Source organism: Arachis ipaensis, chromosome B07, assembly GCF_000816755.2.
Source record: "Arachis ipaensis cultivar K30076 chromosome B07, Araip1.1, whole genome shotgun sequence".
In the NCBI taxonomy this organism is placed as follows: domain Eukaryota; kingdom Viridiplantae; phylum Streptophyta; class Magnoliopsida; order Fabales; family Fabaceae; genus Arachis; species Arachis ipaensis.
The window spans coordinates 102789050-102802243 of record NC_029791.2 but is presented as its reverse complement, the minus strand read 5'-3'; the positions used below and the strand labels follow the sequence as shown (position 1 = coordinate 102802243).

Sequence of the window (13194 nt, the reverse complement as noted above, 5' to 3'; positions counted from 1 at the left end):
CATATCAAAAAAATACTTTATTTATTTAATTTAAATAAGCCTGCGTCATTTGAAATTTCCATTCTTGAAAAGCTTCTAAGTTATATTTGAAATTTTACAAAGATGTGATATTTTTATTGCAATTTTACATAATAACTAAAAAAATGTATTGCAATTGTGAATGAAATAGAGAAAGAAAAGTTGATCTAGAATTAAAGTAAAAACTCATAATTAACCACAAATAATAAGAAAGTAAAGCTCTAGAACTAAATCTAAAAGAAAAAATATATACCCAAAATATATGCTATATAGTTCGCCACCATAGAACTCAACAGTTACACCTACTTGTTCAACACTATACTTTGATTCTGCTCTTCGAAAAGGAACATCGGCTCTAACAATTCCGTCTCCGTCTATCAAAACAACTGGAAATGGATCTTTTATTCATAGAAAAAAGTATCTAAGCATATCTTTATTTCTTCATTTTTTTTTTATTCTATGAAGTTTTTTTGTTTGCTACAACTGATAAAAATCGTAGTTTTGAACGATATATATGTACAAAGCCTTTTTTCTATAGTGGAGATAGTCGCACGTAATGACAGATCACGGCCATATTATTAAAAGCTTGGGGTAAAAACGGATTTCGTTCGAGTGCCCGAAAATAATATTCTAAAGCTTTTGTATGTTCTCCGTTATTTGTGTGAATAAGGCCTATGTTATAAAGTATATAACTTCGATCATAGGGATCAATTTCCAGTCGCATAGCCTCATAATACTTAAAAAGTGTTTTTGTGCTAAATCAAAATAATGATGAGCGTATAAATATGAAAAGAAAATTAGAGGGAATATATAAATACAAATATGAAAAGAAAATTAGATTTGGAGAAAAAAAATTAAGATTTAGAGAAAAAATTAGGATTAAGAGTATAAATTATAATTATTGATTATGATTTATGAAGCATGGATACTTTATTGAGTTGTTGTGTTTATGTGTCGGACGTATTTTGGATACGACATTCGTACATATTCGTTATGTCTGTTATATCTAACTGTGTCTTAAAAAAATAAAAAAAAATTTTCTGAACATGTTGGACACTTAAATATCATCACATATTAGTGTATCCAATCTTATTTTAAAAAAACAAATAAAAATATATTTTAAAAAAATTCAAGCATGCTTAAAATTTTACAAAAAATAGCTTTAATTTATAAGAAAAAAAAAATCACCCAAAAATATCAATCCAAACAAACCATTTGGTCCTCTAGGGCCATTCTCCGATTCATAAAGAGATAACTTGATTAATGCTACATAACTATTAACTATTCCAAAGAGAAAATATTCATAAATATCAATCCAAACAAAAGGGATGAAAAGAGAGTGAAAATGACAAGTGATATTCCAAACCGGATGCATTCCGACCCTTCAGGTGTATGTGGTTCAAAGATTAAATTTTATTATTAGAAATATCATTCTTAGGAATATAATGTCTAGGAATAAGATTATTTGGAATATAAAATATCTATGTTTGTTTATAAAATTTAATATCTTGGAATGTTATGTAATAATCTTAGGAATGAATAAATTTTTGTTTGGTTGAGTTTAAATTTTACATTTTGAATTTACAAAAATACTTCTAATAAAAAATTTACTAAAATACCCTTAATAAAAATAGGTTTAATTAAAATTATTATCGATTCTAATCTTTTTAAATTTACTAAAATATCCTTAATAACAAATATCTTTAATTAAAATTAACATTATCACAATTAAATTTACTAAAAAAACATTTCTATTATCCAAATAAAAGTTACAAAGAAGTCTCAAAAGTAAAAAATTACTTGCACTAATAAGCATACATGCACAACTCTTATACAAGAACACAAACACATCAACAAAATAAAATCAACGTTACGACAGACAGCCTCATACATAAAAAATTATTATAATTATCGAGCGTGATGTCTTTTTCTCCATTGGTTCCACATTTCTTGTGCAAGTTGATCTCCCCATCTACCCCAAGCATCACTTGTCTCAATATGGTGGATCGTCTCACCATCTACTCCAAGTATATTTTGATCTTCTATCTCATCAATAGGATCCACAACCATCACTCTTCTAATATGATTATGCAAAAGGCAACAAGCAATTATAATTCTTCCTTGAGTCTTAATAGGATAAAATGATCTTCCCCTTAAAATTTGCCATCTTGCTTTCAATACTGCAAATGCCCTTTCAATGATATTCCTAACTTGTGAGTGTTTCATATTAAAAAACTCTTGAGCTGTACTGGGTTGATTATGTGGATTAAACTCACTCAAATGATATTTTTGTCCTCTATAAGGTGCCAAAAATCCTTCACAATTCATGTATCCAGCATCACATAAGTAGTAATGACCTAGTGTAACATATAAGATTGAACAAAATTAATGAAAGATCAAATAGTTACTTTAATAACATACTAAAGTCTCAATAAAAATACCTTGGGGAACACTAAACCCATTACGAAATAGTGCATCTCGCAATACCCTAGAATCCGCAGCTGAACCCTCCCAACCTGCCAATACGTAGATAAATTGCATATCAGGAGCAACCACTCCAAGCACATTGGTTATTATGTCGCCTTTTCTGTTTCGATATCTAGGCTTATCAGCCTCAAGGACATTGACTTTGATATGAGTACCATCTAAGGCTCCTAGACAATTCTAAAATCCAAAAAAAGAGATCAATTAACTCAATTCTAAAGCACACCAAGCATATTAGGTTTAATAATATTAGCAAGATAAATTACCTTGAACCATTTCCATCGTTCATCCATTCTATCCTGGCTAAATGGTTGAGGTTTCTTCAGTAAGAGATTATGACATCTCAAAATAGCAAGCAATACATCATTAAACCGCCTACTAATTGTTTCTTCAGATCTCACAAATTGTCTCTTTATTACTCTAATTTTGACGTCATGTGCTATAATATGTAAAAACATGGCAACCATTTCTTCCACACCCATATTCCTACTTGGTTCTAACCTTCCAACCTTTTAAAGCATGTTACACAATGCATGAAAGGCACATCTATCCATTCTTGTGTTTTCTATACATGCTAGATCACTAAAATAAATAATCCTATCGACACTAACATCCCTTATTACTTGCCTACTGTAACTATCATTCCATTTTTTTCAATTGCAATATAATCAAAACATAGCAAATCATCAACAACTTAACCATAAGGTCATTTATTAATTCGAAATGTAAAATCAAGCAGGCAATAACTCTCATCTTCTGTTTGGGATCCATTCTGTCAAAAAAAATATTAAAATATTTAGTTAGAAGACTTTACTATTTATTTATTCTATGTAAACTTTTTTCTATCATTTAAAAAATAAAATTAATAGCCAAAAGAACATCTCACAACACATGATATATATATTAGCCAAGAGGGATTACTACTGAAATCAATTAAACACAAGAGGATTACTTCAAGGAACACATCTTGAAAATGTTATTATGAATAATCATCCAACGTTTTACAATATCATCTTCATTAGTGTTAATAGAAATAGTCACCTAAGCACAAACACAACAAAATGAGTCATTGACACATTAACTATTGTTGATGCTTCCAGGAAGCTGACAAGATTGAACTGGCTAAGTCAACAGGGCTAGATCAGAAGCAAATTAACAATTGGTTTATTAATCAAAGAAAGCGTCACTGGAAGCCATTTGAGAATATGCAATTTTCTATGATGGAAAATCTTGGTGGCCGATTCCTTCCTGATGAATGATTATTGTATACATTATTCCCGGCCCCTCTAATATTTGTATATATCCTGATTAATTAATTACTGCTTATAATTTTCTCTTGTAAATTCCAAAATTAAATTAAAGCAGGTTACCGACTGTAAAAATGCTTAATTACTCCCAGAAAGAGAATGGGAAGTGATCATATATAATATATATTATGAGCAATGTTAGGAGTCAATATAGAAAGTTAGATAATATTGAAAATACATGGAAAGAAAAATTGAATGAATGCATGCTTATTTGCTTTTTTTGGTTCATTATCATACGTACTTCACTTGCTGTTGCTGTATTGTTGCATAGTCATTTTACTTCCTCAATTCAAATCAAACTTTTTTACTCCCAAAGTTACTCAATCACTTCTAGTAGCTTATTCATTCCGGCCTATGGGTGTGTGTTGGTGATATATAAATGAGTTTAATTGGAGGTGGACTAGAGCTAGTTGTATAAAGATAAAGTTTCTACCCCTACCCTTCTTTTATTTGTTCCTGCTTTCTCTTTTTCTCTTCTAAATAGATGAAGGATGAATCACAATATTAGTCAAATAGCATAGAAATTTAATACAAGGGTTTAAAGCAAAGAAAGCTCCTCTACATCCTGCTCTATTCTATGAACAAGCTATGAGAATACAAAATAAAGGGACTGGTGTGTTTACTCCACAGTCCTTATGAATTCTTATGCCACAAGAATCAAACCCAAAATTTTATAATACAGACCCAAAAACCTTGATAGCAGATTTGATTTCCCAACCCCTGAGTCCCCAATCAGAGCAGCTTTGAATAGATAATCATACTCCTCATCAAATGCATCAGCCATATACCTATCTTGTTAATTAACCTCTCTACCTGATTTCACTTTCACTCTTCTATCTATCTATCTATCTATGTATATGCCTTTATTGAAAATTCTAAAGGAACAAACCTAGTGACTAGTGAGGAGTTGAAAATAAAACCAAACCGAAAATAAGAATTGTTGGATATGAAAGGAGAAAGCTACAGGGTGCAAGGTCATGATCACACTTATGTAATGTTATAATTAATTAAGATTACGAAACTGGGAGGGCCAAGACCACAATCCTTTCTTTGGATGGTATTATTATTATTATTATTATTATTATTATCATTATTATTATTATTATTATTTACTCTCACAGTTACACTTGAATGATTACTAGTCCTTGATAAGAGGTTATATAATTATTATTTGTTTCTAACATGTTAGCTTGTAACTACTACTTTTTCAGTCTTTCTCTGGAGCAATTCATGCTCCTCCATATCCTACTCTATTCTATGAATAAGCTATGAGAATACAAAGCAAAGGGACTAGCGTGTTTACTCCACAGTCTTTATGAATCCTTATGCCACAAGAATCAAACCCAAAATTTCATAATGCAGACCAAAAAATAATAACAATTCTAAGTTACAGCATATGACTAAAAACAGAATCAACAGAGAAAAAATAAACACAACTCTATTTTATAACCTCAGCATTCAACCTTTGATTCAATCCACCATAGTCTTTGTCTTATATATACATTGATCAAAAGGTAAAAAAAAGCCTTTTCCAATTTCAAAAAAGAATTACTTTCATTTTTCAAAGGGCTTTGAGTGTTGTAGTAATCATCAAAGAACCTCTTGTTATGCTTCCTTAATGACATTGCATTTCAAAGAACCATATATTTTATTCAGTATCACAAACCAATCAATAATAAGATTAACAGCAATGAATCAACTATTTGACAAAATATTTTAAACCTAGCACAAACTTTCATGCCAATAAATTATAGCACAAACATAGTTTAGGAAAAATAAATAAATAACAAATAAAAGATCCTTACCTGAAGAAGAAGATTTTGTGCTTGAAAAAGATGAACAAGGTTGCAGAAGACAAATTAAACTCTCTTTGATGGCTATTGCTGAGACGCGAGGAGGGAGAGAAGCGAAAGAGACGACACGAACAGGAAGCACCACTCGAGACGATGAACACGAACAGGAAGCACGAATAGGAACCGTGAGCTGTGATGATGACACGAACGCGAACGATTTTCTTCTAGAATAAGGAGCGCAGTGGTCGTGGAAATCGAAATCGGCGGCGAGGCGGCGCCGATGCCGGTGGAACCTCCGTGAATTTGAAGAAAAGCCTCGCTAGGGATTGGTTTTCATGGAGGAGGGGTCTCTGCTAGGGTTTCATTTTGTTTGAAATGAATTGAAAAAAATCTGAAGAGAAGGGTTGGAGTGAAATTAACAAGGGTATTTTTGGTCTTTTTAGTTTATTATTAACATTCCATTCCCATTGGAATTAGAGATACCTATGAAGGATATGGGAATGAAATGGGTGGGATTTTGATTCCAGGGAATAAAATATACCCAGGAATAAATTTTTAACTATTGAACCAAACATGGGAATAAGATATTCCCATCTCAATATTTCTGGGAATACACTTGTATTACCTCCAACCACACACACTTTCAGTGTTTTCATTTTGCGCGTGAGGCGTCAATAGTCAATACTATATTTGGAGTAATGCTACATAATTATTAAATGATGATCAAACTACTAAAAGTTACAGAAATTAATTTATTTATGGAAGTAAAAAAGGTGATGTACAACTATATTGTATCATGGTGTGTAATTCACAAATATGGAACTGCTAAAATCAGTAACCTGTAAAACGCAGATTACGTTTTGATTGAGTTGAAATAAAAAAAGCTGCATGCACTGCAAAACGCAGCTTGCGTTTAGTGTGGGAGAAAAACGAAGCTTCGAAACGTGTTTCTGTCTTTGCATGCCAATACCTCAAAGCTCCAAATGCAACATGCGTTTGGCAAGGTGCACAGGCAAAACGCAATCTGTGTTTGGCAGCCTTCCCACCTACATGTGTGACACGTATAAAGGAGCTAGAGTGGTGGAGCCGGCCTTTATAACCAAAACACAGGCCATGAGAGTTTCAGTATCTCTTTCATTTTACTTGCTGTGAGTGAGAGTTTTGAGAGTGAAAATGTTGGGATTAAGGGTGAAAAGGAGTAAGTTTGTGAAGAGAAAAAATCAGTGAAGGTTTGAGGTTTTATTTAGTGAAAAAAGAAAAATGGTTTGTAATTTTACTTTACCTGAAGAACATATTATTGAATATTTGAATCATCTTCAATGAGTAAGTAAACCTTTTTTTTCGATGAATAAATATATTTATTTTTATGTTCTTTATTTAATCTTTTTTAATAATTTATTATTATTTTTTAAGATAATAATAATAATACTGTTTAATTATTGTTGCTATTTTTTTGAATAAATTGTTAACTGATATTATTTAGAATTTAATAATTATCATTTTCTTTTTGCAGGTTATTAGGAATTTGTTGTCCAGAAAATTCGATCCGCCAGATATTTTTAACGAGGTAGCGGCAGCGTCACTGGCATTGACTGGATTTCAACACGTTTTGCGAGTAGGCGAAATGAGAGGTCATTCTACACTACTGAGTGTCTTGGTGGAACGCCGGAGGCTGGAAACTCACACATTTCATCTTCCGGTCGTCGGTGAAGTGACAGTGACGCTAGAAGATATGAGCTATATTTTTGGTCTCTGGATTAATGGGGAGGTCGTTACGGGTAGATCAGACAGCAGTCACAAGTTTTTGGTGGAGAATTGCATTGCGTGTTTTGGTCAGGAGCCCAGTCCACAAGATCACGTGTTGGGGAAGATTAATCTTGCATGGGTCCAGCGGTGCAGAGACACCGAGCCGTGTGACACTCAGGAGTCTGTTGAGCGGTACGTCCTGGCACACATTTTCTGCGTGCTCGGAACAGTTGTGTTTTCAGATAAGTCGACTACTTCATTGAACTCGAAGTTTCTACCGCTACTTTGGAATTTTTACCGGATCTCAGGATACAGTTGGGGAGCAGCCAGTCTGGCACACCTATACAGATCGTTGTGTCATGCTTCACGATACAACTATAAAGAGATGGATGGCCCACTAATACTGCTTTTTGTTTGGGCTCCTGGCACCTATACCACGCGATCAGCTCAGCGATGTTGGTATTCCACTTGCACGACGGTGTTGTTGTTGTTATTATTATTATTATTATTATTATTATTATTATTATTATTATTATTATTATTATTATTCTATTTTTTGTTAGGTGGAGTCATTGGCGCCGACATACAAGATATATACGGAGGCCTACAGCGCATTTTAGGCGAGGACTCGATGACATGGGAGTTGACGATGTAAGTTGTAATCATTAATGTCCAATGTTTTTATTTAGAAGAATAATTTTTCTAATCGGCCTCTTGGTAACTAATGTGCAATTTATATGGCGGCCGTATATGGGAGTGGGGGTTCCAGATGTCCTCACTGCCCATTTGGTTATGTGCTCCACCCAGTCGCCGCTAGTGTCATTCGAGTGCATAGAATGGCACCCAACAGACCAAGTTAGACGACAGTTTGGGATGCAACAGCTTCCACCAGGCCCGGCGTTCAACCATGGTCGTGATCATTGCAAGCGGTTGACAGGAGTACAAAACCACGACTAGAAAAAGATTTACAGTCAATGGGTTAACAGGTGGAGATATGACCGCTATAACACATTGCAGTTAGGCGAGGAGATTATTGACTTTCATCCTCTCCCAGTGTACTACGAGTGGTACACACAACAGTATGGGATTCACCTGCAACTGTCAGATAGAGTTGTAGGTGAAAAAGAGGAAGAACCAGCTGGTCCTCAGCAGCAAGTCCCGCCTCATGAGCAGCAGTTTCAGGTATTATTATTAATTACTATTATTATTATTATTATTATTAATTTTTACCGTTTTAAATTATAATTAATTATTATTGTTTAGGTTTATCTATTATCATTAATTACTATTAATTATAATTAATTGTTAATTAGGTTCCGACATATGAGCACCACTATCAGGTCCCGGCATATGAGCACTAGTATCAGATGCCGGCATATGCCCAGCAGTTTCAGGATTCGGCCTATGGCCAAGAGCAACAGTAGTGGCCGGCATATCAGCAACAGGCACCATATATACCTGAACCACAGCCAACTCAGGAACCTGAGTCTTACATACCACAATTGGTAATTCCAGCCGAGGGTCACTTTAGTCCGTTGGGTGGATCTGACACCATCAGCTTCTCTCAGGTCCTAAGAGATACAAATTATCTATTTCCAACGCCACTGCAGGAAGGGCTGCTACATCTCAGCATTCTAGTGGTCGTGCCGCCACTTCAGGTCATGCCAGTGACTTTGACTTTGATCAGTCGACAGGTCACGTAGATCCGTTCGGTCCTTCCGCACCACCACGCTCCCAGTTGTTTGATTTGAATGAGTACCCACAGCAGAAAGAAGGAGATTTGGGATACGACTTGCAGCACTGGTATGATCTTGGTGGAGCTAGTGCTCTGGGGATAAGTGGTTCCGGTTTGTATGACACTGGTGGTGCGAGCATGACAGATTTTGGTGGTCCTGACGTTTGTAGTGGGCTGGATGCCGGTGTGTCTCAGGGTCATCCGTATAACTTACAGACATAGACTGCGCCTCTGGACAAATACACCCCATCTTTGTATTCGAAAAAGGCGCCGAGGAAGTAGTCTGTTGCAGTTGATCTTGTATTCAGAGTTGTATTCAGTGTCGTATCTTATATTTAGATGATTCTATTTAGTATTATTATTATTACATATTTAGCTTTGTTCTCGTATAACTCTGTTTGAGATTATCATGTTGCACTTTTGGAACGAAATGATTATTTATTAAAAGTTACATAACGAGGTTAAAAACTTTATTTATTATAAATTGTTAACTAGGTTAAAATAAATGACGAGGTTACATAAAAAATAACATATAATTGTGAAGTACGTCATAACAAAGTTACATTGAAAATCTTAACTACTAATCACCTCCAACGGAGCTTGGACCTGCGCGCTGAGGACATCGGCTGCGGCTATATCCCTCGCGTCCACAAATAGTGCACCGGCGAGGACCACGCATATTCCGCGAATCCATCTCATTCAAGTAGCGGGTTGACTTCGGTCTTCCTTTTGTCGTGCGCCTCAATGTCCAGTTGGTGATCGCCTTCGCTCCTTCATATCTATCCCACGTAGATGGGTCACCCATCGGAACAAACTCGCCTTTGTACACCTTGCAAGTTTTAGACATCTTGTACACGTCGTGCACATATACTTGCCAATCAAGACGCTGGTTGGCGCAACGTGCATGGGAGTCGCTCGACTTGGAAATGGTCACAGTCGCAGTGTCGTTGCACAAGGTCAACAGTGTAAATGGTACCATCTTGCATTTCGCGAACCTCAAACATCTCGTTGCGCCTGTCAAATTGGTTAACCACAATGTTTCCTGCACGTCGAAAGCTTTCTTCAACTCTCTTCGTTGCAAATTCTAAATACGTGAATCCATTGCGGAGACGCTCATGAGCCTCGGTACTCTTCCGAGTGAACAATTCATTCAGCCGATAGAAAGTTGACCGAACAATGGCAGTCACAGGAAGGTTGCGTGCACCCTTCAGGACAGAATTTATGCACTCTACCAAGTTTGTCGTCATATGTCCCCAAAGATGACCACCATCGAATGCCAACACCCATCTCTCAACACCGATGTCATCGCACCATTGAGTATATGCCTTACCCCGCTCTTTAAGCCTTTGGTAGTTTTTGTTGTACTCCTGTTCCGTCCTAGAATAGCCTGTTGACAAACCATTTAATCATAAGCAGATGCCACAAATTTACTATGAATAGAACCATAACAACGAGTTGAAATACCTGTGTTCACCACGAGTTTATGCAAATATGGAGCCTTGAACCTCCTTAAGAAGTTGGACCCGATGTGCCTGATGCAGTACATGTGCCACGCTCTTGGTGGTGACCATGCACTGTTACTGCGAGTTATTGTAGCGTCAATGGAGGTATGACAGTCAGAAATAATAACCACATCATCAATAGTAACAACATATCTCCGTAAATTGGTTAGGAAAAACTCCCATGCGTCTGCCGTCTCGCCCTCGACTATCGCAAATTCAATAGGAACAATGTTTTGGTTCCCATCTTATGCAACCGCTACCAGAAGTGAAACTTTATATTTTCCGTACAGGTGCGTGCCATCAACCTGCACCAGTGGCTTGCAGTGTCTAAATGCTACAATACACGGATAGAAGCTCCAAAAAACGTGGTGCAGAACTCTTACACCTTGAACCTCCTCACTCTCACGGTAAACAGAGAGTGTTTTAATTTGAACACGAGACCTTGGCATCTTCACAGTCATTGCTTTCAACCATACTGACAGAGTCTGGTAAGAAACTTTCTAATCACCGAAAACTTTTGCGACAGATTTCTGTTTTGCCAACCAAGCCTTGTGGTAACTTACAGTGTAATTGAACCTGGATTGAACTTCTGCAATAATAGACTTCACCTTTACTGACGGGTCTGCTTCGACCAATGGCCTAATAACTTCTGCAATTGTGTCTGAGTCCAACTTGGCATGATCTTGTGAAATCATACCCATGGTGCATGTGTATTTGCCATTATATCTTCTGATCTCCCAACAAGCTTTCTTTCGAATCAAGCTATCTCGAATAAGCCAATCACAATCTGCACCATAACCCTTGTATTTCGCATAGAATGTCTGCGGCTCAGACTCATATACAGTGTAATCAACTCCTATAGAGATAGTGTAGCTTTTGATTGCAGATATCCCTGACTCTCTCGAACCAAATTCCATTCCAACACTAAACTCACCATATTCCGCTGCAGCATTGCCTTCACCTACGACATGCGCACTACCATCAGTCAAACAAGGCAAATAAAATAAACACCGTAGGTAACTTGAATTAATAATCATAACATACCCATGTTCGCATACTCAGAAAATTCTGAAGCATGCATGGCTTCGAGATCTAGAGTCCGCATAAAAGACGGAACACCAAACAGGTGCTGGCTTACAATTCCATCCGCCTCATTCTGCACTACCGGATTGCCTGCCAGATCTCCGTTATCGTTTTCGTCATCGACTTCATAGTTGGCTTCGAACTCCTCTTCACTTTCGTTATTAGCTTCTTCCCAATCTATATTCCCAAGCTCGTCAACGTTGACCTCCTCGTCAAACGCGTCCGGCCCCGTATGTTGTTCGAACTCAATGTACAGCTCTATCACCGGCATGTGAAATTAGGTTTGTCGATAAATATAGAACATCTGCTGCATGCTTGCTTTGTCAGTGATGGACATTATTTGAAACTGTATCAGCCCACCAAATACTTGTACAGGATTTCTGTACAAAATATTGCTCACCCTTGTCGAAACGTGACTTTGTATGTTAACACAAAGACCATTTTGCTACTCTACAAAACTCGTGCTGTATGGAATAGTAAATGAAAACGGACATTCACAAACAAAAGCTACTTCTTCGTGTGTGTTTGGTATAATCTCACCGTTATAATACACTCGTATATTTACAATATCCTTCGTATTCTCACTTTTTTTATCCTTCTAATAACCAAAAAAATCTCACAAGCATGAGATACATGAAAAAAAGGGAGAATGAGAGTACAAGTGAAGGAGCAGAAGTGAGGTGCGAGTTGGAATTAGCTGCATTAGCAATTTATATGCAACGCTTTTTATTAAAATATTATTTCGCATACAAAATGTAAGCTGCGTTTTGATTTCAAAAAAAATTTCAATCCAAATAAAACATAATCTGTATTTTCTCTTCGTCTAAAAAAATTAGAATAAGCCCATCTGATAAACGTAATCTGCGTTTTACTTTAAAAAAAGGAAAAGTCTAGGGGGCCAGCAATTTTATTGCATTTTGGCCAGCATGTAACCAGCAAAGAAAGGTGAGCCATTGGATGAAATCTCACACCAATCTCACACCATCAAATCATCATTGATGGCTAATTGATGGCTACTAATCACAAATATTGCTGCCCCCTAGCATTGCTCTAAAAAAAATAATAAATTTTCTCTAACAAACGCAACCTGCGTTCTTGCTTTTTCTAAAAACCAAAAAAATTTCAAATGCTGCAAGCTAAAAAATGCAAGTTGCGTTTTGTTTAATTTCAAACATAAAAAAAAAAAAGAAATGCTTATAAATGAAAAATGTAAACTGCGTTTTTTCTGCTGACAGTAAATATTTTTGCTGAACTTCCATTTCATTGTTTTACATCATGCTTTTTTCCATTTGCAAAAAAATGATCCCTAAAAGTTGCTGCGCAAGAGTTTGTCCTATATGTGTGTTTAGCGTTTTCCAATAGTGACTTTCAATCATTCATCAAATGATTTAGCAACAAGATAGAGTTACCACGTAACGTTATGTAAGATATTTATTGTCAAAATGACAACATTAAAGATGCAATAGATTAAGGCGTGGTAGTAGTTTACCAGAAAGTCTAGGGGTTGGTATTTTTTTTGTTAAAGT

The 13194-nt window shown here is 35.9% G+C and overlaps 1 protein-coding gene across 1 annotated transcript; it reads right to left on the bottom strand.

The window, feature by feature from the left end:
• On the bottom strand, positions 1788 to 2984 carry LOC107607533 (protein ALP1-like). The gene is made up of 3 exons (XM_016309480.2): positions 2769 to 2984; positions 2460 to 2682; positions 1788 to 2375 (listed from the first exon to the last, which is right to left on the bottom strand). Exons 1-3 carry the CDS (start codon positions 2982 to 2984, stop codon positions 1927 to 1929), a joined length of 888 nt encoding a protein of 295 aa, XP_016164966.1. The 3' UTR covers positions 1788 to 1926.

Coding starts and splice junctions, on each gene's coding strand:
- LOC107607533 (XM_016309480.2), bottom strand. CDS start 2,984: ATGGGTGTGGAAGAAATGGTTGCCATGTTTTTACATATTATAGCACAT. Junction 2,683..2,768: donor AACGATGGAAATGGTTCAAG/GTAATTTATCTT, acceptor TTTGGATTTTAG/AATTGTCTAGGAGCCTTAGA. Junction 2,376..2,459: donor TGGGTTTAGTGTTCCCCAAG/GTATTTTTATTG, acceptor ATGTTACACTAG/GTCATTACTACTTATGTGAT.